Source organism: Trachurus trachurus, assembly GCF_905171665.1.
Source record: "Trachurus trachurus genome assembly, chromosome: 4".
Lineage (NCBI taxonomy): Eukaryota > Metazoa > Chordata > Actinopteri > Carangiformes > Carangidae > Trachurus > Trachurus trachurus.
The window spans coordinates 11,237,122-11,264,135 of NC_139898.1; the positions used below are offsets into that span (position 1 = coordinate 11,237,122).

General features: G+C 40.5%; 1 protein-coding gene across 1 annotated transcript in view; it reads left to right on the forward strand.

The window, feature by feature from the left end:
• naaladl2 (N-acetylated alpha-linked acidic dipeptidase like 2) overlaps positions 1–27,014 on the forward strand; it is a gene marked incomplete at both ends in the record, with an annotated part of 363,400 nt that overhangs the window by 144,447 nt on the left and 191,939 nt on the right. The window contains one exon of the mRNA XM_083970485.1: positions 9,594–9,737. Within this exon, the coding sequence (XP_083826611.1) occupies positions 9,594–9,737 (144 nt within the window). The remainder of the gene's footprint in view (positions 1–9,593; positions 9,738–27,014) is intronic.

Sequence of the window (27,014 nt, forward strand, 5' to 3'; positions counted from 1 at the left end):
GGTGGCTTTGATGTGGCTTTTAAATTGATCCATAAGTGTAAAGGCTTATAAGAGGCTTGTCAAAGTGCTTAATAATATAATTAGATTGGATTTTGGAGACTGTTATCAGTTGTGATTTTTTCCTAAAACCTTGACAATCATGAGGTAAGCAGTGTAGAGTATTTTTATGTAGGTTGTGTCCCTGCATATATTTTATTGACCAGTGTTTTTGTTTTTTCACATGATCCGAACTTTACAACTTTATTTCTGGGGGTATTGATATGGCCTCTTTTATATATTATGTGAGTTGAAATACAGGATAGTATGGGCTAGACATCATGGTTTGGTCATGGTTTATTATGGATTAACATCTGTTGTGCATAACCCTCAGGTGCTCCTTCAGCCTTTTTCAATTTTTACCCCTTGACACAATTTTCAACTTGTAGTAAGAGACATTTAGACATCAGTTACTCCAAAATTTTTTGTGATACATATAAGGCTGGATCTTGACCTATCATAAAAATCACTTTTGACATGGGTTACAAATTTTTTTAACCCCTTCCCGGCCTGTTGTTGTTGCAGCAACAACACATGAGTTCTCTATTTTCATTTATTTTTAGAAAAAAAATCTTTTAATTTTTTTATTCTTTATTCCAGTCTGTATTATATTCTGACGTTTTTTTTTCTAAGTGGATTGTTGATATATCATTCATACAACATTTTATTCATACGCATATGGCGAAATATGATTTTTTGTACGGTATTGACAGTATTTTTTACATTTACAGAGTGATAAAAAGAGATATCCAAAATTCCTTCGGGGAAAACTTTAGACACAACTAGAAAAAGCATTTCCAAGAATGGAAATGGTGTGACTGCTGATAGCAACTGAACGCTGTTGCAGAATTAGCAAATAGTGCAAGCAGTGATCACCATACAAATGTTTGACCAAGGTCGGAATCGAACCCACAACCTCATGGTCATTAGACTTTCACTCTGCCTCTAGGCCACAGTGCACACACAGTTGCAGAGACTGTTGTCTGTTAATGATCTGCACACTGTCAACATCAAGAAAGCTTGAGAGTCAAGCTTGAATGACTTAGAATGAAAATTTCCGTGAATTTCAGGCTGAGAGCAGCAGTTTCAACATGAAGCAAGTTATCAGAAGTCAACAGAGGACAACTGGGAAAATAATTCACTATAATTGTTGTTGAGGCAAGATTTGAACCAGCAACCTTCAGGTCTCCAGACCAGCAAGCTAACCACTAGGCTACAGACAGAGACAGTATGTGAGGGGTAAAGAAAACCTTTGATACAATGAGCTTTATACTATGAGGAATCAAAGACTGTCCAATGACAGCTGAATAATTGGAATCAAAAGTCAAGCAATGATGTGAAATGACTAAGGTAGGAATCGAACCCATGACCATATGATCACTAAACCTTTACTCTGCCACTCGGCTACAGAGAGCACACTGCTTTCAAGACTGTTGTCATTCATTGTAATGTGATGATGTGCTGCAAACTGGTATGAGTAATCAAGGAGATAACAAACACCTGTAACCAATTGAAGGCGGGGGAGGAGAGCAGAATTCAACATAACATAACAAAAGTTCTTCCCTTGGATTCGAACCAGTGATCTTAGGGTTGGCAAGCAGCCACCCTAACCCCTACACTACAGTGGAGTTGTGAAGAAGACTGTTGTCTGTTAATGATCTGCACACTGTCAACATCTAAAAAGTTAAATATTTGAAAAAGTATAAATAGTATAAAAGAGAAAAATAATAGCAATATTGTCCTGAAAAAGCTGCACGTTTTGATATATGAATTGTTGAAATAGCACAAAGTATGAAGGACTAGAAGAAGACCGTAAAAAGGCGGAAGAAAATGGCCAAACAGAAGAACAATAGTGTGACTGCTTCAGCAGTCACACTAAATATGTCAACAAAATAAAAAAAGAATTTTGAAAATAGCTTTATCCATTTCAGTTCTGTAAATGTAAATGTAAATGTAAATAAATCAGTGAATATTTCATTAGATATTGCCTCATTTACATATTTAAACATAAAATTTCAGAAAACTTGTAATACAAAAAATGTTTGTCTAAATGTGAGTAATAAAATTGGAACGTTACATGGTGATACCTGTTAGTTAAATTTTTTTTTCAAAAATACATTGAAAATCCCATAGGCGGAGGTGGACATTTATGTCCAACGAAGGATCCTTAACGTGTTTATTAGTGTGACTGCTGAAGCAGTCACACTATTGTTCTTCTGTTTGGCCATTTTCTTCCGCCTTTTTACGGTCTTCTTCTAGTCCTTCATACTTTGTGCTATTTCAACAATTCATATATCAAAACATGCAGCTTTTTTTGAACTTTATTGGCATTACTTTTCTCTTTTTAACTATTTATACTTTTTCAAATATTTAACTTTTTAGATGTTGACAGTGTGCAGATCATTAACAGACAACAGTCTTCTTCACAACTCCACTGTAGTGTAGGGGTTAGGGTGGCTGCTTGCCAACCCTAAGGTCACTGGTTCAAATCCAAGGGAAGAACTCTTGTTATGTTATGTTGAATTCTGCTCTCCTCCCCCGCCTTCAATTGGTTAAAGGTGTTTGTTATCTCCTTGATTACTCATACCAGTTTGCAGCACATCATCACATTACTATGAATGACAACAGTCTTGAAAGCAGTGTGCTCTCTGTAGCCGAGTGGCAGAGTAAAGGTTTAGTGATCATATGGTCATGGGTTCGATTCCTGCCTTAGTCATTTCACATCATTGCTTGACTTTTGATTCCAATTATTCAGCTGTCATTGGACAGTCTTTGATTCCTCATAGTATAAAGCTCATTGTATCAAAGGTTTTCTTTACCCCTCACATACTGTCTCTGTCTGTAGCCTAGTGGTTAGCTTGCTGGTCTGGAGACCTGAAGGTTTGCTGGTTCAAATCTTGCCTCAACAACAATTATAGTGAATTATTTTCCCAGTTGTCCTCTGTTGACTTCTGATAACTTGCTTCATGTTGAAACTGCTGCTCTCAGCCTGAAATTCACAGAAATTTTCATTCTAAGTCATTCAAGCTTGACTCTCAAGCTTTCTTGATGTTAACTGTGTGTGCACCGTGGCCTAGAGGCAGAGTGGAAGTCTAATGACCATGAGGTTGTGGGTTCGATTCCGACCTTGGTCAAACATTTGTATGGTGATCATTGCTTGCACTATTTGCTAATTCTGCAACAGCGTTCAGTTGCTATCAGCAGTCACACCATTTCCATTCTTGGAAATGCTTTTTCTAGTTTTTCATTACGAGCCCAAAAATTTGACTATCATTCTGAAATTTGGGACATTCAGAGGTGACCCAAAAATACACCTCCTTGCCAAAAATCAGCCCCCAGTGACCTTTCCTTTGACCGTGGGGGGGTAGGATAGAGTGCCAGGTGGACATAAATGTCCAGGGGTCATCAGCTTAAACAGGCACTGCTGTGGAATGAACGTTTTGGGAATGAGAAATAAGGTGATGTTAACCTAGCAATCACTATGGCATCAGCAAATATTAACCGCTAGTTAATCAGCTAGTTAATTAGCTAGTTAATTAACTAGCTAGTAAGTATGTAAGGTGCATCAGTAATTCACCTTAATTGTTTTTAGGGTATTAACCTTTCTAGAGAAAAAACTGTTGTAAAAGAAAATATGCTCACCAGAATAATGAAAAAAAACAAAAAAAAAACGAGAATGAGAAATAAAGTGATTTCTCTCACATCCTATAAACACTTACCTCTTGACAGTTTGTTGTGTGGTTTGATGATTTTCTACCTGCCCCACATCTCATGGAATCAGCGGCTTATCTTGCCCAAACGTGTAGAGGGCCTGTACACACACACACACACACACACACACACACACACACACACACAGAGAGAGAGAGAGAAACACCGACCCCATAGAACCAGTCTGTCAATCCAGGTATCAGTTAATATCAGTGTCCAGTAATGGAAAGACTGATTTACAGAGCATGGATTGTGCCCAGGTATTGATTTGTTGAGCTCTCGCTTTACTGAACATTCAAAGAATTGAGAAAAGAAAAGAGAAGAAGGCCTGGAGAAGGTTTAAATCCCCTCAAAAAGAACAGTAAGAATGTGAGCAAGACTGTTTGAAAGGAAAGAGTAATGATGTGGAGAGATGGGTAACACTTCAGTTGGTTAAAACAGGCAGAAAAAAAGCATGTAGGCTTAGAGATGTTCAAACCTAATTTTAGATTATTACAAATAGTAGTTAATTTAGTTTCTCTCTGAACGTCCTTGTTTGTGTGTTGATAACATTTCAACATTTGAGAGTCTTCCACTGAATTCACATCAGTTCACAACAAGAACTGACAAACTGAACAAATTTCACATATAATTTCCATTAGATTTAAATACATTTTTGGGAAACCATTTTCTCCAGGGCAAAGGTGCAGGTGCGTGCTTCAATGAGCTCAAGTACTACATTCCTTAGTATTTTGCTTGTTTAATCAAAGCTGTCAAATAAATATCTTGATGTAACTGAAGAGAATCACAAACTTAAAATGGAAATGAGGAAGTGCAATACAGCAACTACAAAAGTAAATGCCTTTACATGGACTCTTAAGTTCTGAATTCCTTAGTGAAAAGAATAATTCTCAATCTAATATAAAGGCTAATATTAAAAGAGATAAACAAATAACTTAAACTAAACCTAATTTGAAAAAATAAATAAATACATAAGATTAAATTAAATTACAAAGGCCATGTAACTCTACAATATGTAATCCTCCATTGCCATACACGTACAAACAAATACAGTCATAAAGTAAACAAAATGTGGCTAATAGCCTTAAAGGGATAGTTCAGTTTTTTTCAGTGGGGTTGTATGAGGTACAAATGGCCACTAAGTTTACTGTAATATCTGCAGTAGAAAGATCTCTTCCCCCCTGGTTATTAGTAACAATAAACATCAATACTTATCTGCAGTTATCACGTAGAATTTCCCCACAGCTTTTGCACATTTACATCTTTGCTTGGAGTTTGAATGTTTGGGCATTTAATGTTTTTGACTTTGGCACCATGGGTCTCAACAGTCAGTAACAGTAATAATTACATACAATCTCATTTGTCAAACTACTCTCCAAAGTACAAGTGCTTGTTTTATTGGATCACAACCAATGTAATTCCTTGCTCAGTATTTGTATTGAGGCCACACTTGAACAAATGCAATAGCTTGGCCAGTTTCCATCTTCAATGTCCATATCATTTACATCCGACAATCAGTATTTGTTAGTAAACAGAGAGTGTCAGAAAGTTGCACACTATTTATTTGTTATTTCAAGCCGTACATGGGAATTAATTTAACATATTAAGATTTACGTGCATGGGAGAAGATGAGGGTGACAGAGGGGAAAAAATTACAGTCATTCTGGGTACTCTTTTAACGAAGGAAGATCTGGAGTGATGGGGTGCCACATGAGTTCCCAGATAAATACTCAACTTGTATTTCAAAATCAAAACAAGTTACAACTATCTATGTACTTTGCTAAATCAGTTATTTTGTATTTATATTTTCATCATATTTTGTGTTTCTACCTGTTGTGATTTTACGGAAGCATTGGGGCCAACGACAGAGATTCTTTTTCAAGGTTCTGAGATAAAAAGTCCAAGACCAATGAATGAATCAGTCAGTAACTGCACTGCTCTGCGCATGCATAGCCAAACATAAACATCTGGAGCAACAGCAACAAGCTAACAGCTCTTGTATCCTTGGATCCACAGGTATACAAAGTATTCTTTACCATCTTTTGTTCGGTGTCAATTATGTACGTATAGAGAAGTAGTAAAGTAAGTATTAGGATTAGAAGATTGTGAATGTATTTTGATGTATTTTTGTTGTTGTTGTTGTTGTTGTTGTTTGGCATCGAGCGTTCTAGTCCACAAAAGGCGACCAAAAAACAATGCGTGTATGTGTGTGTGAACTGTGAGAAACTTCAACGGTTACAAGTTTTTATTGTGCTGTAATGATCCTTGAGGGATTAGTGTATGTGTATTTTTGCCATTGTGCATGTAGATTTGTGTATTATTCAAGTGCATGCGTAGCCAACAAACATGTGGAGAAGCAGCAACGAGCAGGGCCGTTGTATAGGGGAGAAAGGTGATGATAATTCTAGGGTCCCAGCGCCCAGTAGGGCGAAAACTCCAGTGGTCGAATCTTTTAAGTATATATTTTTTGGCTTTTCATGCCTTTATTAGATAGGACAGTTCAGAGTGTGACAGGAAATGGGAGGCAGAGAAGGGGGGAATGACACGCAGGACAGGGCCGTCCGACGCGGGACTGCATCTTTCTTCTTCTTGTACCTCTCCTCTCCCTCCTTTGTCCTCTGCTGCCCCTCTGCTTGTCTTGTTTTGACCTTCCCCTTACTTGTCGCTTCATCTGCTATTCACTTTCTGCCTTATACCCTCCCCCTCCTTCTAACAGCTCATCTCCTCTCAGGCCATCATTTTTTCCTTCTTGTTTCTTTTCACTGCTTCCACTTTCCCCTTCTCCTCCTTGTCTCCATTCTTGTTCACAAATTATGAATTGTCTTGTGAAGCTGGAATGTCACTCTGACACTCTTTAGACCCTTCACAGAAAACTATTGACTAAAAGTTTGGTTCAAAGAAACCACAAGAGATTTTTCAAGGGTTGCTGAACTTGTCCTCACAGCTAAGGTTAGAATATAGATTATTCACAAACTTGGACAAAGTATGGATCAGCTGCAATGGAAGCAGAAAAGTAACAATATGATTAAGCTAATGGGGTATACAAGAGGCAACTAGCTGAGGAAATGAGGACAAAGAATGCATCCCGATGTAATGAGTTATGACTTTCTTCGTCATGGCTGACTGTGGCTCCTATTTGTTTGTGAAGATCAAGTACGATTATGACAAAGGGCAAGAAAACGTAACATAACACTTCATTTTCCAAGTCAGCAATTTCCTGTCCTGGCAATTAGATGGCATTAAAAAGACTTCCACAAAACATGAGACAGTGTTGAAATAATCTTGTAAAATTATATTAGGCCATGGTAGAATGAAGGGACAATTGGAAAAGAAAAATCAGCAAATATAGTTTATATGTGAGAAGTCTATGAGCTTATCTTGTAACTACGGAGTCTCTATATGGACAAGGGGAAACAAATAAACATTTTGGGTGCTCACGCAAAACTTTCACGTGTGCACCTGAAACTTTCGCGTACGCACTAGAAAGTTTCAGGTGTGAACGTGAAAGTTTCAGGTGCGCACGTTTAACTTTCACGTGAGCACGGTAGCGTAATTGGTGTGCGTCGTAAGCATCTTGAATGAAATTAACAACACGATCCAAAGCTGTGTATCCCTTGTGCTGAAACAGACTACATGACTTAAAATTGTGTTTTAAAGACACAACATAACGATGACGACTTGCAAGCAAAGCAGCAATGTCCTTATAATGAAGTCTCAGGTCAAAATACAAATGAACTAACTTCTGTGCGCACCTGAAAGTTTTCTTGTGCACACCTGAAACGTTTATTTGTACAGATGCAAATTAGCTTAAAGCTATAATCTGGTATAGTGCATCAAATGGCAACATTTATGTTTTAACTGTACATTGTCCCTTTTAAATAAATTAAATTGAATTGAATTTTCCCATGTCCCTTTAGGGGCTCCGTATGTAGCTACCAAATTAGCTTAAAAAAACTTTGTGGAAGGGTTGCAGGTTGCAGATGTTCTTTCTTGAAAGTGAGTAATTGTGGTAACCAAACTAAACCTTTGTGTCATTTTTCAATTAACTGTGTTGGCCTGCCGCACATGGAATGTTTTTTTTATGACTGAATTTGCATGCCATTCAAAAACACGTCTCTGTATTAAATGCACTATTTGTAAAATGACTTATCTTCCTACATATCAAAGGGCAGTCGTTGGATCTCATACCTTCACACCTTTGGCAGTCAATTTGCGTGGCTTAAACTCTCCTAATCTGTATACTAGCTGTGGTCATAAAGAGAACAGGAAACAACAAGAAATATTTCATTGTAAGAGCCATTACAAACTACCAGACTTTACACCTGTTCTATCAAATAAATGGAACTAGGCAGGGTTGCTCCCCTGTTGTGGTAGAGCATGTAGCATAAATGCTTGGTCCTTGCAGTGGCCTGGGTTCTGGTTCAGCCTGTGGCCACTTTGCTGTATGTCATTCCCCCGTCTCCCACTGCAGCTAGATTATAGGATTAAAAAGATACAAAAAGTAACTTCAAACTGAACCAAGCAAGTTATTTTACAGTAAGAGTTTTTAAAATCTACCTCCAGTTACGTCTTCTACCCAGGTGAAAGGTAGAACATACTCACTTATACAAACATAACCATAAGAAGCTAATAAAACATATGAATTAAAAAATATATGTTAAACACAACATTTTTTGTTATGCACCACAATAAAACTTTCCCTGTTGAACATTCAGCAGCAGTGGTAACTAGAGCTTGGCAACAATGAATTGATTGATATTGAATGTTGTTACTGTAATCCTGTATTTATAATACTTACTCACATGCATTACATGTGATGTCTATGTACCAGGTACAATATACATTGTGTGATGTACAACAGTGGCATTGCAATGGTATGAACTCAAAGTGTTCGGCCCTAAAGTGAGACTTCAGAAGGAAATTTCATTCTCTTAATGAGACCAAGTCAAAGTGCAGCCACCATATTGGCTGAATGGTTTTTAAAATTAACGTTGTCTCTCTCAGTCAGTTTACTGGATCTAAGGGTGGGGGAGACAGGGCCAAGAGGAAGACGAATAAGATATAATCCAATTGAAATGGAAATAGTAGGTGGAACAGGCCCACATCTGATCCTGAGTAAAGTAAACCTGTGAAGGATAAACAGTATCTCTGCTATCTAACTATCAACTGTAGAGAGGATTACTGTCTTTTTGGATTCCACTAAAACCACCCCTCTCCAACTCAAAGAGGCTAATGATAATTAATTAAATAGGAGGCTGTGAATCCATTTTATGACATTTTTTGGAGTCATCCTACAGTAAGTGTGAATCCTAGAAAAAGGTAAAAATACTAATGAAGCAGAAGATGATGTTTTATTCATCAAACTAAAGTATGTTGTACATGGGATGCTTTACTACCACTATTTTAGCACTCAACTTTAGCCAGACCCAGCATCCATGGCAGGTGTTTGATTGGGGACACTTACCATGTTCATCAGGCTGAGGGTCAAATCAGCACCTTCTTTAAACCTTCTACAGGCACTCATCACCTCTGCTGCAACTGCTGATTTGGTTCTCTTAATTTGTTGTGTTCTCAGATTGTGTATCACAACTTCATCATGTGACTTTTGTCTGTACTCTATAATGATTTTGACTTGAAAGTAAAATACTTGGGTTAAAAATTCTATGAGAGTATAAAAGATAAATATAACTTGTTACACTCCTGCATACAGTTTTCTGCCATCATAACCTCAACCCTAACAGAGGACCCAAAGTGGAACCCTGAAGATTTCCCATACATATGTCCCCCCTTCTCTCGTCGCTTCATTTCACCCATTCTCCTTTTTGTATTTTTATATTTCCCACCAGCTGGTGTATCAAAAGAGGCTGGAGGGAGTCTGACATCTCTGTTGGTTCAGCCAATATCCGCCTTCCTGGCCAAGACGTTACTGTCCTCTCCATCCACAGGGCAAGGAGACTCCTGTATTCCTCTAGCCATGCCTCTCAACACAGGTGAGTTGCGTTTTCTTTATATTGACTTTTATTCTATTTTTTACATGTCAGCCTATTGTATTGTGGTTTCATTAGTACAGTGTTATTTCTTACAGCAAGTAGGGAATGTATCTCTACTGTATGTGCTTGGTAGACACCATGTCACACCCTGGTAGCCCTAGAAAGATTTGAGGAGCACTGATCTAAACCTTTCTAGCCTTATACCATCAGGGTGTCAGTTCTCTCCCCATTCTGAGGAGTAACATTTTCTTGCTGGTTGTTGAACTTCCCCAGTGGTTAACCCTGTTTTTCAGGGCTAAAAATCCATGTGTAAAGTAAAAAAAAAAAAATGGATACCCGCATTGAGTGAGGGTGAAGGAGGAGCTACATGGCACTTGGCTTCACACAGAAGAAACCAAGTCCTGAGATGTAGCTTGTAAGACCAGCTTTATTGCAGGTGTGTATGTGGATGGCAAACTTGTTTACTTCCAGTTAAGGGATGATATCCACTGCCTGGAGTCAGAGCTTGACATCTTTGTCTCTGTAGCTGTTGCCCAGGCAAAGCACATTTCCACCATAATTTCCCCATAAACGGCATCACACCGCTGTCAGTAGGCATCCCCTATGTGCACTGACTCTCTTCCCTACACTGGTTTCATACAATATTCTGCATGTCCTGGGTTGTTCCTCCCCCTGGTGCACCCGAAATCCACACTTGCTGCCTGATCATCCTCCATCATTATGTCCCTGATTTTCTTTTTTCTGGTCATGCATGCTCACCTAGCTGGCCTTGAACCACAGTGGCACAGTACTGGTCCACACAGAGGGTCCAGCAGCCAAGGTGAATAAACTCTATTCTGCTAACCCTAACCAGTGTGGACAGTCACAGGTTAAACGATCCAATGGTTTGCACTGAAACCAAACCTAAGGTTTCAGTGTGTCACAAGTCTTTACACTTCAATCCAGTGCAGACTGGCCATTTTCATTACTGGTGAGTTTAATCAAGCAGCATGCTACAATATGTTACCTGTGGTTGGCCTTAGTTGGACAATGGTCTGCCAGTAACACCTGATGTTGCCAAAACTCCAAAGTAAATACTGAGAGATGTAAAACTACACTGAGATGCACTTTTGTCCTTAAAACTGCAAATATCTGTTCTTACAGATATCAAAACTTCAAATAAAACACCTGCAAAAAAAAAGTATATGTAGGGGAGAGGAATGTCTGGATTGCTTTTCTTTTCTTTAGTGAATGAAAATAAGTTTTTCTATGCACCAAAAATCCTTTCATCTTTTTTTTTTTTTTTTTTTTTTTACCTACCTACCTCTTTTCCTTCCCATCACTAACTGGCTCTTGTTTTCACCATTTGTCACCCTTTATTTACCCAATTAAATCCACCTGACACAGCCTGTGTTTTAGCCTACCTTTATTCTCACAAATACAATTCCTCTGAGTTAAGAGAAAACAAACCTTTGTTCAGCTGATGGCAGTTTCATGACTTTATTTCTTGCATTCTGGCCCAATCCAGATTATGATATTCAATTTTGCATTCTGAACCTCCCATTGTAACCCCCTTTTAAAAGGTAAAACATTAATTGTGTAGCCATGATAACAGACTTGATTATATCATCATCTGTCCACCGGCTGTAAAACAAAAAAATGTGACAAAGGACTCAGGTGTTTGTAGTTGTTTCCAATGTAGACACCTAAATTATCAGACACAAGACCAATGCAAAGTCAATTGTGGGATATGACTTAGTCAAGGAAGTGATTAATGACTGAACCAGCTGTGTATATGACTGTATGCTGTTCAGTCAGGCAAAGTCTTTTGTCAGGCATTGAGATTCAGATGCCACCTTCACCATTCGTGTGGGATGACCACCGCATAGAGTTAAGGCAGTGTTGATGGATAGTAATTGCCATGGCAGGCACAGGAAACTGGGATTCCTTGTTTACAGTAGAGGGATTTGAGGCTGCGGATGGCTTCAGTTTTGGGCAGTCTTGCTTCTTTTGGCCTGTTTAGTCAGTTGCATCTTTGCCATGTTCAGCACTTGCACACTCAAGCTCGAATTCAGCATCATAACTGAATTGTGGGAAAGAGAATACACTTGGCCAAACCCACAGAACTGTGGATGATGATGAATCAGGAGATGAAATGGGCTCTGTGTTATCTGTGACAGCTCAGGAGATGGATGAATACTTTTTTGAGCCCTGAGCTGCTTAAATTTGAAATTCATCCATATAACTTTGCAAGTAGATCACCTTCAGGATGGCTTTGTCTTCTGTATTTTGGACATTTCTGAATGTCTAAAATCAGCATCTTTATATTGTAGGTTGTGATAGAGTCAACAAAACATTAAAGAAAACGTAGGAGACCAATGCTCATGTAATTTCCCTCTCACAGCCATTCCCTCCCTACCATGAACCAAAAAGCTATGATTTTAACCATGATGACAAATTGTCAAGCTTAGGGCACCCTTTAGTTTAAACTAAAGGTTTAGGCTAGCCAAACCTTAACCATAATAGTTGTGGACTGATTTTGAACATTTTTGGTTCATACTTTAAACTTACCTGCTTACTTTGTTTTTTGATCAGATGACTTGTTGACAATCTATACTAAGTGATAGGATACATGTAGCAATTACTGTTGTGGTGGTGACATGATTATCCTCAGATTAATCTTTAGTGCTACTTTAGCATCTAAATGCTGCTTCAGAAGCTTTTCTACTTTCCAAGCCACACAGTAGTGGCTCGTAGCCATAGGCACCGATCCCATGGGTGCTCCGGTGCTCGAGCACCCACTGAACACGTTGAGCACCCACTGGGGTAGGGCTTAATTTGACCGCCGAACGGAACCGGTCATTCAAAATCTGTAAATAAACTAATAAAGTAATATCAAATTTGAATTGTGCTTAATCAGGTGTATTAATATCATAGCTTGCCTGTTTTGGAGGCTTTTTAATCTGAGAAAAAAGAAACAAGGGGAAAAATGCGATCGACGGACGTCAATCATCAGGTTACGCAATGACGCCAAAAATTAGTTTTGGGCGCATAAGGAGGAAAGCAGGAAAAAAAGAAAACAAAAAGGCATTCAAGCCTCATTATAGAGGCTGAGGAATAAGGAGGGAGATGGTTCTATGAATGGTTTGTGGGTGGTTTTAATGTTTTTTATTGTAGCGTCTGACTGGACGTTAAAAGGATGACGAGGAGTTTATTGCAAACCTTTTTATGGGAACCGTAATAGTTAGCTACTGTCGGGCGTAACTACGCCAAAACAACACCATGACAAACAGCTCTCACTTCTTCCTCTGCTCCTCACTCACTCAACTGCACATCAGTGTTTAAAGAGCCCGGTTCAGAGGTGCAACGCCCAACCCGCAGGCAAAATAGGTATTTTGGTATTGAGGTTCAAAAGCTCATATTGGTTGACCCTCAGTGTAGATAAAGAAAAGGTAGGAATAAAAGTAAGAAGGCATGCCGAGATGACATATCTATATTGTATGTTATAGGCAGTTGTACCTGTCTCCCAGCAGGCTGGTCAGTGACTCGTGTACAATGTTTCTCTCACTTTATTGTTTCATGTCTCTCCTATAGTGCAGCCTAAAAAAGCCTCCAGAAAGATTAGCAGTCATAGAAACGTTATAGACCTGATCTCTAACCCTTCATTTATTACATTCCTATTTTTATTGTAGTTGTATACTGTCCCTGTTTTTGTTATTTTCTGCTGTTTGATTACTTGAACAATTTTTTATTGCTGTACAGTTTTGATTGCCTCCAAATGTGACTTGACTCTTGGATGAGCCTCTTGGTTAGGTCATCATAAATGAGATCCGGTTGTTAATTAACCTATTGTGAATGAGGTGAGAGTAGAAATACAGTGACAAGCTTTTACGGTAGGAGCCACTGAGACCTTCTATCACAGAACAGGAGGATGAATAGATAAAATAATAGAGATGCTTTCTTATGATTATTCTTGATAGTTGTTTCCACATTCCTCCGTGAAGCCAAGGACACAAAAATGAAGGGATTGGAGCAGGAGATTACCTGCTTAAAGATAACAAGGTCATAAATTACTTGTGAAAAAATCACACTGCATTAGAAGCACTCCTTCTATGAAGAAGGACAGAAATCAGCTAGGCAGCAGTCTTTACCGTTAAAGGTTTCTCTCCTGTTGAGCAGCCTAAATGAAATAAAAAGGAAAAGAAAAGAAGAGAAACATATGTTCAGAGTTTAATTTTCTTTGCCCAGAAGACATTAATAGAAGATAAGTGAGGAGTGGAAATGTTTTCAGAAATACTACTTTATAGACAGAGAAGGAAGGAAGGAATTATTTCAAAGGGCTGGTTCAACCAAATGGAAAAATAAAATATTGACAACTATTTCCTTACCTGGATAATTTTAGTTTAGTCTTCCCGTATTGACAGGCTTGGGGACGGATTACATGTAGTGCTGTAACAACGTTACATAATTAGGATACAAAAAGAGGTAACTGTAATCTGTTACTGACAGAAAAAATATGTAATGAGATTACAGGTATATTTTACAGAGCCCCCTAGGGGACATGGGGGGGGTGATGGGTGGAAGAAAAAAAAAAGGATGAAAGGCGAGATCTGGGTGAGGGATCCCTCCTCTGTTGCTCACCCTGAGGTTTATCCGATCCTGTCAAAAGGGTTTTTCCATGGAGTTTTTCCTCAGTCGATGTGAGGGTCTAAGGGCAGAGGATGTTGTTATGATGCCATGTAAAGCCCTTTGAGACAAACTGTTTGTAAAAAACGGGCTATACAAGTAAAATTGCCTTGCCTGGCCTCACAAAGGTTTTGTGAGCCGCTGTAGCCGGGCATCGGGCATCAAGCATCAGACCCGGCTGCAGAAGGGGGTGTGGGCATAAAATATTCCGGGGCATACACACACACGCACTCTCTGGGCCCTAGTTTCGTCGACCAGGTGAAGTCTGTGATCAGCGCAGCTTCGCCACGCCAACGGGGCGTGGCCCAGGTCCATTTCGCAAGATTGGTGGGCCGCGCAGTCAGACTTAGACCGGCGCAGCCCCTCCCCTCGTCCCTCCCACCGGCGCAAACGGTGAAGAGGGAGGAGACAGGGCGGGAGGAGGAGAGAAAGGCGTGGAGTGGGTTTGACACAGCCGAGTCAGATCTTCACCAATCAAAGGAGCTCCTCTCCTCACCTTTAACTGCGCGGAGGGCGATGCGCGCTGCAAGTTTGTCATTTTATACTTGGACATGGACGGAGGAAACAGCGACGCCAGAGGCCGAACCTCTCCCCGGAGGAAACAGCTGTTTCCCCGGAGGTCCGAGCTCAGAGTGACCAATAATGAGTTTACTAATATACTTAACCAGGATTGATCTGATACACTGAGAACCCCTACGCAATCTAAGAAACAACAACTAATAAACTAATAAAGAAACTCACATTTATTCAAACCCTGTGTATAAGATCAGAGGTGTAGGCTACACTAATCACAACATAAACACACACCATGTGGATGAAATCAGCAAGGACGCGCTCTCTCTCTCTCTCTCTCTCTCTCTCTCTCTCTCTCTCTCTCTCTCTCTCTCTCTCTCTGTCCTCCTCTCTCTCTCTCTCTGTCCGTCTCTTTTTTTCTCTTTTTTTCTCTGTGATAGAGATGCTGAATATACTGTAGTAGGCTATATACTGACTATCTGATACCGAGGCAGTGGTGGTGGACTAAGAGAGATGATGATTTGTGTTTTGTTTTTCATTACGGCTGCGTGATGCGGTCGCACGTGCTTATGAATTAATAAGTAAATAAATAAATACAGCGATCATCACAAGGGCAGAGTGGTATCTCAACACGGCAGCGACATGCAGTCATCCACCCTCAGTCCTGCTTGGGACATCCACAGCTGCTTTTCAGTGCCAGTTCGTCCCTGCTGTGTTAATTCAGGTGGAGTTTCCTTTACGCACCGACAGCCTTTGATCTCTGCTTTGATCTGACGTCAGATGTGACGGGACAATCTATATAGATATAAATTCACGTGTTGATTCCGTTAGATGCATTAAATAGTGGTTATTGTGGATATTTATTGCATTGAAATGTGTCTGGAACTGTGGAGATCTGCCTGTGAGGTCTTGGTGACGTGTGTGCACTGCAGGTCAGTCAGCCAAACTTCCACTGCACCTGCTGCGCTTCGCCTTGCGCTGAGACTAGACCTGGTTGGAGGTGGCGAGCTTTCAGCGCAACTTCGGCGGGACATTTTCGGACGAAACTTCCACTGCACCAAGCAGAATCTGTGACGCCTCCCCCTGCTGCGCGGCCACGCCTATCTCAGCGCAGCGCGATCTGCCAATCTTCCAATCTGACTTTGCGCTCGGCTGCGCTGGTCGAAACTTGCATTAGACCGGCTGCGCTACCTTGCGCCACCTGCGCTGCGCCAGCAAACTAGGGCCCTCTGTGTCTGTGATGTAGCAGATACATGAATAACAGATCTATAGACATTTCTCACTTTGTCTGACTGTCTCAGTGGGTCTGGTCCCTGCACTGTGACCAGAGAACAGGTGTAGACACACACTGAGCTCTCTCCACCTGTGGTTGTGGTATGAGAGCATGCAGTGTTATTACGTTGTGTGTTGTGCAGTGTAGCGCTGTGTACAGTAGCCTGTTAACAGTGCCAATGGCTAGCTGCAACTGTATTCGAGTCGTGTCAGAGTAAATATGACGATCGGTGATGATTAAACTGACGTGATTCAGCCGCATTGTCTGAGCGACCCAACGGTAGTCGGCCATTGTTGTTGATGTTACGTCCATAGACCGTAGCTACTGTAGCGGTGTTTGTCTTAGCAAATTAGGTCACTATAGTGACCTAACAAATAGCTGTGTTTACGATGTGACAAATACGTAAATACCCGCTTATCTTGTCCACATCACTGTGGCTGGAGTTTTAAAAAAAATCTCTGTTTTAAGCCGTCTTCAATACGTTTGCGTGTGTACGGAACCTCCAATCCAGATGAAAAAAGCTGCGTTTATAAAAAAAACATTTTCATGTGGATAGGGCCTCAGTCTAACAGCTGTGTCGTCACTGTTGACATAAAGCCATGTGTTTGATGAGATCTGGCAATTTTTGGCATGATCCCCTAAGGAACTGATCCACTAGTGTAAACTTGGCCTTGGCACATTGAGGTGTGACTGTGAATGTGGTTCGGCCGGGTGTATGTGTGTCTGTCTGGAAGAGAGAGAGATGAGATTTATACAACATTAAGGGGTAATCACTGCTTTAAGAGTGTAAATCCCCTCTCATCTTGGCACCCTCACAGCAAGACTCTGCCACCTTCTGCTCCTCTCCCTCGCTCCACCTCCTCTGTCTTTCACTTAAGTCTCCACTCACTCATCCCCCTCCCTCTGTCCTTCCTTCCACTGCATTTTTTGTTGTTGTATTGTTTTGTTTTTTTGAGCGTGGATGTGAGGTAGTCCTCATCTCTTGTTGCCAACGTGTTGCCCCATTGTGTGTGTGTGTGTGTGTGTGTGTGTGGATTGTCTGTTTCCATTTATTCCCCAATAAATCCAAGCAGCTGGTCACTGACTGGAACACTGCTTTCTGCTGTTTCCCATGTTGCACAGATAACAGTCACACATACACACACGCAGTCTGTCACTGTTACGCACCCATGCTGCCTGACACAGCCAATCAATGATGCACCCCCAAAAACCAGTGGCCCCAGACACGAGTACAATTGATCCTTCATTGCAGGGGGGCCTGATTGTGCACGCATGTAGCCTACTATTCCTACCCCGGTATTGTTTTCAGTCATGAGCCTTAACCCCATGGTGTTAGTGATTTATTTATCCAATCACTTGAATATAATGTACTGGAATTCTATTTTTAGGTGTTTTGATGTTTTGAGTATCTTTCACATGACTTTTTTGGCCTCTTCTTGGTTTGTATCATCTTTCATGCTTTAAGTGTATCATGGGTTACTGTCTTTTGGTAGTTTTGTGGTTATTTAGTGGTATTGATAGGGTGTTGCAGTATAGTGGGAATATTATTTTGTGTAAGCACCGAAACCAGTTATTGTTGAGGTACTGTTGGTTTTGGAGTGCACCATTTCAGTGTGTGTGCTCATTTATTAAACGACCAAACCAAATCTTCTGCAATGGTCGGCATTTATCAATCTGATTGTGAGCATAGGACGTACGCAAAAATGTCACACCAGGTCTGACCAGGTGTACGCACATTTGAACGAGCATTGGCTATAACATGCAGGACAGAGGCTGTGTCAGACCACTATTAACAGATTTTACTGACACAGCGTACACAAGAGTATACTGCCACATGTTCATCAAGCCCGTGTTGAAAACTTAACTCCACTTTTATTTTGAGCAACTGAGGTGAATTCAAAGCAAGACGTAGACAGACAAAACAGTAAACAGTAACAGTCAATGACCGACCTGTTATTGTTAGAGCAATAGCTACACATCACAGACAGAAACCTCCTCCAGGTAGAATCTCCTGCAGCATCAGAGTGATGATCAGCTGCTCTGTCTCCTTCTCTGCTGGAAACAGAGCGATTGAGGAAGGAAATGAACCGCTCAAGAATCAGAATCAGCCTTTATTGTCACTATACAGAAGTACAGCGAAATTACAGCAATCAACTGGTCCGCACATATACAGCATACAATACATACAATAAGACAGATATAACAGGATGACTGGGCGGTAAGAGGGGGGAGGAAAAGGGGAGAAACAAGAGGAGAGGGGATGAGAAAAAAAGCAGCTCCCAGACTATGCTTCTGTGGGGGAGTACAGTGTGGGACCGGGAAAAAAAACCTCAGCAACATATAGGCACATATGAGCACACTTTACAACATAAGAACTCATAAACAACTTGCACTGGGGGAGGGGGGATAGGGGGGAGGTGTTCCAGCGCAGACAGGCAGCCAGCCGTGGCCACAGCCATCTTCAGCGCAGCCTGCCGACCCCGCTTGTCGCACTGGGGGGTGCTTACTTACTGATTGAAATGGTAAGAATTAACCATTGAGGTGTTTGGCAAACATGTGACTTTATGTCAGATTGTTGTGTCTTATGCAGAGAACTGTGTTCAGTGCATTTAAAAAGTATGCAGTGATTCAGGTGTGGTCAATTCAAGGTAGGGTTCGGTGATATTTGCCCTGTTTTAGCCAGGAACCATCTGAAATTGTCTGTGATGTAAATGAGGTAATGCGGCCAGATCCACATAGAAGGATCCATGACCATCCATAACCTAAACAAAATTACAGTACCGTATTCTCTATTTTACATTTCACAGGAATATTTTTGGTTCTCTATTGTGTTTACAGTAAAACAAATGTGCTGTAATTGTTTTGTATTGTAATCACAACTGACACTGTTATTGTGCAGTATTATCTTTCTTACTGTATTTGTTGTAAGATTTATTTTTTTTAAAGAAGAGGGGGAAAAACTTTGTTGTGAAAAAAACCTGTCAGCTGATTATTGTAAATTCTACTTTTGAACTTCACATGTTGTTTGAGATAAAATAGCAAATACTGAAGTGTTTTGTGTAAAGTTCATCAGTGTGTTGCTGTTGATTTGAAAGTGATTCAAAATGGCGCATGTGTGTATCATTTTGTCGCTAGAATGACATTTTTTAGAAAGGATTGTTAGGTTTTGATTGTAGAGTTTCATTTTGACACAGCTGTGAGGTGTTTTACAACAAGTGTTTATCTTATCTTGCTTGTGTGTTTTGACAGTGAGCCAAATCTTGCAAAATGCGTGTAAGTTATCGGCAAGTATTGTCACAATGTGTTTCAGCTATTGTTGGTAAGAAGTTTTGGTTTTGAAGCTTTGGTCTAAGCATTCGCTTTTTAGGTGTAAGCATTTAATACATTAAATTACGATTGTTTTCAGCCACCAGATTTATCAACACCACGCCAGTTTTATGCTGAAATCTGCAACACCTCTCTTAAATCAGACGTGACATTTGGCGCACACTGATATTTACACCAGGATCTACACAGATCCTGTGCAACTTTGATAAATGAGGGCCCCTGTGAGGAGAAGTATCTGTGTAGACCATGCTTAATTTACATCCAGTAGTTCTGCAAGGGAACCTTCTTTTTTCAAGTGTTTCCATTACCTCAAATGAGTTCGACAAAGGCAGGGAACGAGCGTGAGAGAGGGAGAGACAAAAGTAAAGACAGAGGGAGAGAGTGCAAGAGAGATGTAATCTGTCTCCAATCGATTGGCTGCACCTCTGACCACTCTTGGGATCCCACTATCATTTGTTTCCATCTGTCTGCCTCCTTTCATTTTTTTTCTCTCCTTTTAATTCCTTTTCTCCTTATTTTTCTCTTTTAATTCCCATTCAATTAAGGCTGGCTGGATTGCTTGGCCATTGGTTAATTGCTCAGGGGGCCTCCATGCAGACCGCCAGACATTAAAGAGATGACGTGGTCACTCTTCTCAGCACTGTGTGTGTACATGTCTGTAAAGAAATGATTCAGTTGTATTTGTACCCATTGGCCTAGGAATGCCCACTGGTGTATATTTGATATTTCAAATGACTTTTGCTTCTATAGGTGTATCGCTTTGATAGTATCAATAATCATCGATCCTGTCCTAGCCTGCATAGTTTTTCTTCTTCCACATATATTCTGGCTGAAGTCTTTCCTTGTAACAACGCCAAACTAGCTGCACAAATTCATAAATAAGTGTGACTCATAGGGCACCTTACCAGCTATCATCCATCTGCAAGATACCAGTTATCATGTTTCAACATATAGCACCATCCTAGGTCACTGCTTTGATATGGAAAGTTACAGTGGCCCTGGGAGCTTAGCGCACTGCAGTGTAAGAAACCCAATGTTAATAGGTAAATTCTAAAAAAAAAATCTTCCTCAACTTGACAACACCTGTGCTGCAAATTCCAGGGGACACTAAAAAGTGATGGACCTGGTTGTTCAATGCCCAATTTTGACTTTTGAAATTAAGAGGATTGAATAATGATTGTGCCCCAACAGGCTCATCCTTTCTGTCTTTTAAATAGTTTTTTGCCATAAGTCTGACAATTATATTTGTAATTTTAAGGGAACTGATTTTTGGGTTTCCCCACTCAGTTTTCTTAATTTTTTTTCTAATTTTTGCATGTGCAAATGTATTTGGAAAACACACATTTTCTATTTCAGCAGCTGCAGTTCAGAGTATTAGGTACCGTTGCACTCTGCTCTCTAACTTTAGTGTGGCTTTGCTGTATTTTGCTGTGTGTATCTGAGAAAGCATGTCCACTTCTCTCATCTCTTCAGCCCTTTTAAATTGACTCATTCACTGAACACACCCTGTCCCCATCAGGCCTCAGGGCTTTGGCTCTGACTCTATCTAAGTGGTCTGTCTGTTGACCAGACAATTACCAAGCTCGTCCATCACTTCCTCTAGGGCGTGTTGCAAGCCCCTGTTTACCCTGGCAAGGCTGACTGATTGTAAGCACACATTTACACACTTATGTGCAGACATACACATACACCCACAATGCTTCTGCTTTTGAGAGGTCCAGTGAAGTGAGTATTGGGCGTGTTGACAGGAAGAGTGCAGGCAGTAGGGGAAGAGTGAGACAGTCACATTATCCTGCCTGCACATCATAAACCACCACGTATGTGAATGGGTAAGTTGGCTTGTCTGCAACTATTAAATTTTGATTTGTGGTTAATTATGGTCTCTGATACATCTTATTGACAGTAAAATAAGTTGCCAAAGTTTCTTCGGGCTCCTAAAAATGAACCTTCAGTTGAACTAAACTTGCTTTACTCATTTCGTGACCAATGTGTATTTGGGTGAAATGCAGGCATTTGCTTCCATTCAGTGCAGAACAGCATTAATAAGCTCAGGCAGCGATGTGAGTCGATGGATGGTTGTGGATGATATACCAGTTCATCCCAAAGGTGTCGAATGGAGTTGTGGTTGAGGCACAAAATTGGAAGCGCGCATTGTCAAGTGTCAGTGTTTGCCGGGGCTTAACTTAATTGGAGCTAGTTCTCACCATGAAAACCAAACCAGAACTTGTGGTTTTTAAAAACGCAGTTAAAAAAAAATCCTCATATCTTTGGCTATGTTCTGGTTAATTGGAATCATATACAAGTATAAATCTTTAATATCCTAAATCAGAAATTTAAGGCTAGTAATGAACTATGGAATGCCAAAGTTCAAAATAGTGTACAATTCAAATTTCTTTTTCTTTTTCTCTTATTCTCTCTCACTCTCTCCCTCACATACACACACATGCGATCCCACACATTCATCTTAAACCAATTAAGGCTGTAGAAAAATCATAGCTGAACAATTTGACTTCAACAAGTCAACTGTGGCTGAATTCCTCCTTTGTCTCGTTTCTTCCTATTGTAATTTTTTTTTACCCCATGCTTTCTTTCTTTCTTTTTCTGTCTCTCTTTCACTCTCTCTCTCACTCATTCAGAACAAATGCCAAAAGTGAAACAAATTTCTGTGGCAATTACGTCGCAAGACCACGGAGGGAGAGGCGAGCGAAGCAGAACAATTTGAAATGGCTTTATAGAAAGGACTCCCAGGCCCTTTAATTACACCACTATTGATTGCTGTGTGCAGGTTTCCTACATTCACTTACTGATTTTTCCTCTCAACTCTGCATTTAACGCCCTACCCTGCAGAGAATGGCCACAATATGCTTCTGAATTTAGACTCCATGATTACAGATCTCTTTTCATTAGACGTCACTTATGGTTTAAATGGTCTAGGTGATAAAATCAGATTTTTTCAATGCAAGATGTAATGCCTACAAGTTACACAGTAATACAATCTTCAGGATCAAATTTCTTTAGTCTTATGAAAGTGCATCTGATGTATTCTTTTTTTTTTTTTTTAAATGCAACATTGAACTTAATTATTAATTTTGATTTTCATTTATCACTGAGCAATTTAGGGGGGATTAAGGGGACAAAAAATGTTCTTGTGTCACTGCAATCTAAAATGAGATTTAAGAAGACATTCTTTTGTGTGATACACAAAGGTTATGCTATAACAACATATTCAATTCATATTTGATCCTTGAGCTAAATGCTGACATGCCAGTACATTGGTGAAATTTGGACAGACCTTACCATTAATTTGTCCTTTCTTGGTTCGAGAGGGACAGTGTATTAATGAACATTTTAAAAAGATAAAATGTAAATGCACCCAATTATAACCAAATAGCTAATTTCCGTTGGCAGTCCCCCTGCCAGAAGGAGCATGGCAATGAAACACAAAATGTATGATGTATGAAATGATGCAATGTCTTCATAAACATATACATACAGAGGTTACAAGACTTTCACATTTAATTCAACTGTATGCAGTAATAGCCCCTTTTTAAATATTTCCATCGTGTATCAGAACTTAACTCAGAGTCACCTCTTACCTGTAGAAACAGCCCAATCTGTAAACCCATTCATCATGAAGGGGAATTACTCTATGACAAATCGCTCTCGCTGCGTTCGTCTGCAGATTGAATACACAAACGGGCCACATGTTCCATCCCTGCTCTTTAGCCAAAGTCATTTGTGCCAATGTCAGAAGTGATAAATGGGTTGTGTGGCGCCTATGAGAAAGCAGTGAATTTTTATAATGTATCGCACTGTAGCAAGAGGCTGAGCAGGCAGGCAGAGATGAAGGACAGGAGCGGAGCTAGAAAAGTGGGCTGTCATGCTGTAGTGTGGTGCTATAGGCAGGGGACCTCTGTCACACAGTCTGAGCGCCTGCTTCACATCTTTACTGGCACCTCGTCTGTATTTCCCTCAGATATCCAGCCATCAACCCCCCAAGAGCTTTCAGCTGTCCAGCAAGGAAGCAGAGCTGGCAGACACAATAGGCAGTGACTCTGCTGTCAGATGCATCCTATGGCACTGTACAGTGTGTGTGTGTGTGTGTGTGTGTGTGTGTGTGTGTGTGTGTGTGTGTGTGTGTGTGTGTGTGTGTGTGTGTGTGTGTGTGTGTGTGTGTGTGTGTGTGTGTGTTCTTCTGCTGTCTTTGTGAGAGCAAATTTGAATTTCAGATACTCACATCCAGGATATTGCCTCAATTATTCAAGTCTTTTCCCAGTGAAACAATGTTGAAAACAATTAGAGTAAAGCGTTAAAGGTACAATATGTAAGAAATCTAAAGCAACTGGCTGTAAAATCATCCTAATATGTCAGAGAGACTCAGGAATAATGTTCATATAACATACTGAACTCACCAACAACAATCCTACAGCCAAAATATTCACATACATTTTTTTTTTGCAGACCGCAAATCGTGTTTATGTTTTGAATTTCTATGGTTGGCACGTGTCGCCACCCAGCCTTTCAGCCTCCGGGTTGCCAGTTAGCTTCCACTGAGCTGCAACTATGGCTGGGAGATAAAACGAGATGGCCAAAAAAATGATTGTTTTCTATTATCGGTTATTATAGTCATATTTCCTTGATATCACACGGCAGAAATAAGTGGCTTGTCACTCTGCCGTTTGATACACAGCTTGCTGTTGTGAGCATTAGCATATAGCCTAGTTAGTTTGAGCTGCTGCTAAAGCTAAAGCGAGGAATTACAAAGTGAAAAGTGAAAGTTAGAAACGGAGTGGCTCGTGTTGCTTATTCTGCGGTCATATGTTGGCTCATCTACGGCGTGAAGAACACGTAGGCTCCGGAAGATGCGGGGTTACAGTGTGTGTGTGTTTGTGTCTGTGTGTGCGTGTCTGTGTCAGTGTGTGTCAGCGCTGCACACACAGACACACAGCGTTGGATCGGTAATGTAACGATAACTTGCAGATCACCTGAGTGACGTGAACTCCGCTCGTAGTTACTGTGAGTCAGAGCAATAAAACAGTGAGGTTGTTGATGAAAACCTCGCAGAGCAGGTTAGCGTGTCGCTGTCTGGCAACCTGGAGTCTGGTGGGTAGCGGAGGGGGGACAACGCGCTGCTGTGTTTTGAATTTGACTGCATCAACAATTTTGGCCACATTCTTACATATTGTACCTTTAAATTCAGTTCACTAATCTTATACTGATTCAAGACAGAAGAGGAGGAGAGGTACCATTCACTGACCTCCACTTAAGGTACACTCTCTCTGAATATACTTCTCAACACCTCAAATGAACATAGCCTAATTATGTTTTGGACAAAGGAAGTCCCCATTATAACAACATGAAAATCAGTTCTCAGTGAAATATGAGTCTCAGTGGGGGAGAGCTCTAGTGCAGAGTGATATTGAATGTACTGTAAGGCGACGGCGCGAGACCTCAGCAAATTGTTCTTTCAAGTGACAATGTAGGACAATTATTATAAAAAGCCAGGCCTCACACCAGTGTTCTCTAATTGGCGTGATGCAGAGAAATCACAAACACAGATGATCGTAGAGGTGGGGACGGTTTGATCTGGACAGACACAAACACAAACAGAGCCTGTAATTATTGTAATATCACTCCGACTGGCAACCACATCAACCGATTAGCATACATAGTACATTGCAGATCTTTTTTTTTTTCACCAACTTTCAGCTCAATCAAATCATTATATTCACCTCTCTTCCAAAAACTTCAGCGTTCAAATGACAGAAACATCTGTAAACTACGGTTGGACAGCAGATGGACTGAAATTATATTGGATAAGACCAAGGCCCTGTTCAGACATGTATTAACCCCTGTCTCCACATGCATCTTGTTAAGACCAACATGGGAGAAACCTAAGCATAAGATAAATGAGTGACTACACCTTTTCTCCACTCCCAAGGATGTTGTGTGCCACGGTGTCCCACAGAGGAATCTTATTTGCGGCAGGAAATCAGCATCAGGATGACCTGTGCTCAAATGACAAACAACAATCCTAATCAGTTTTGCCATCTTACCGAAATGAAAAGTGGAAATAAACTTAAAAAAAAAAAAATATGTAAAATAAAATACAGGAGAAAAGAAAGTCTACACAACATTTGAACAATCAATCACACTGATAATCTACACTAGTTTACACACCACGCCTGCAACAACTACATCTTGGGAGTTGGGAGCCAAAATGAAGTTGGCAAAGATAGTTGCCATTTTAAACGGACCCCGCTCCAATCAGCATCCACCTCCCACTCAAAAACAAGCCAAGACAAGAGAAAACCAGGACAGGTGAACAGCACCAGTCTTAGGCAGGAAGGGAGAGCAACCAAAACACTCTCACACAACACATGATTCAATAGTGATTCCAATCTGGATAGGCAGCTTGTCATTGGATCTCACTTCCCAGCTGTGTATATGCAGATAAACATGCATGTTATCGTCCTCAGCTAATTGGGCTACGAAAGACAGGTCTGCTGTCAATGTGTTTGTGTGTGAAAGAGAGCGAGGCATGGAGGAGCTGATTGAATCACGCTGCTGCACACAGATCTACAATGAAAGAAGGTATTCACTGTTTAAAATGATAATACTTTCGATTCATTATAATGTATTGGGTCTAATTACCGCAGAGGATGTCAGTTGAGTTGGTGGTTGATTGGTTTGTTTGCAGTCTGAGGGATTGGAATTGTGTCTTCATTTTGTCTTGGGTGTGTCCTCACCTGAACTTACAGTAGACCTGACCAATTCTGATCAGATCACCTGAGGCAAGTGATAATTCTGTTACTGTTATTGTTACATGTTAGGTACCATAATTCATGGTCCCCAGCGGATACATTCTTGAATTATCCAGTGACCTCCTCCTGCATGACACTTGTTGAACCTGAGCCCCTATCTTTATTACGCCCCATCCTGACATACAGCGAGCGAGCGAAGGTGTCCTGATATGCAGCGTGACAATTTTGTCGCAAGTACTATATTCTATTGGTTCAGAATCCAAACCAATCAAATTATCGAGGGACATAAACAAACTTCTGGCGCTATTTTTAGATTCCTGGCATTTCCTGGTCGCCATTTTTCACATCTTGGAGTATTTTTTAACAGGAAGCAGCGTGTACTTTTCAACCAATAAGAAGTGTTTAGGGGTGGGACACCGCCGCAAAATGTCGTCCAGATAGAGACAGAGTTAGCAAGTTTTTCAGGGTTGGGCGACATCGCTGGACAGAGTGATGTTGCTTGCAGCATGTCAGGACAGGCTGATTGAAAAGTGCGGTTGAACCTTAGTCACAATGACACAATATTACAGCAAACATCTCCAATGGAATCTTAACCCTCATTTCTGATTTCCTCTGTGTCCATCTCTGTGGTTGCACAGGTTTATTCAATGCATTGGTGTGTATTTCTTATGTGTATAGTGTGTGTATTGCTACCTGCAAAATGTTCTCTGTCAATACATTTTATTTATTTAAAAA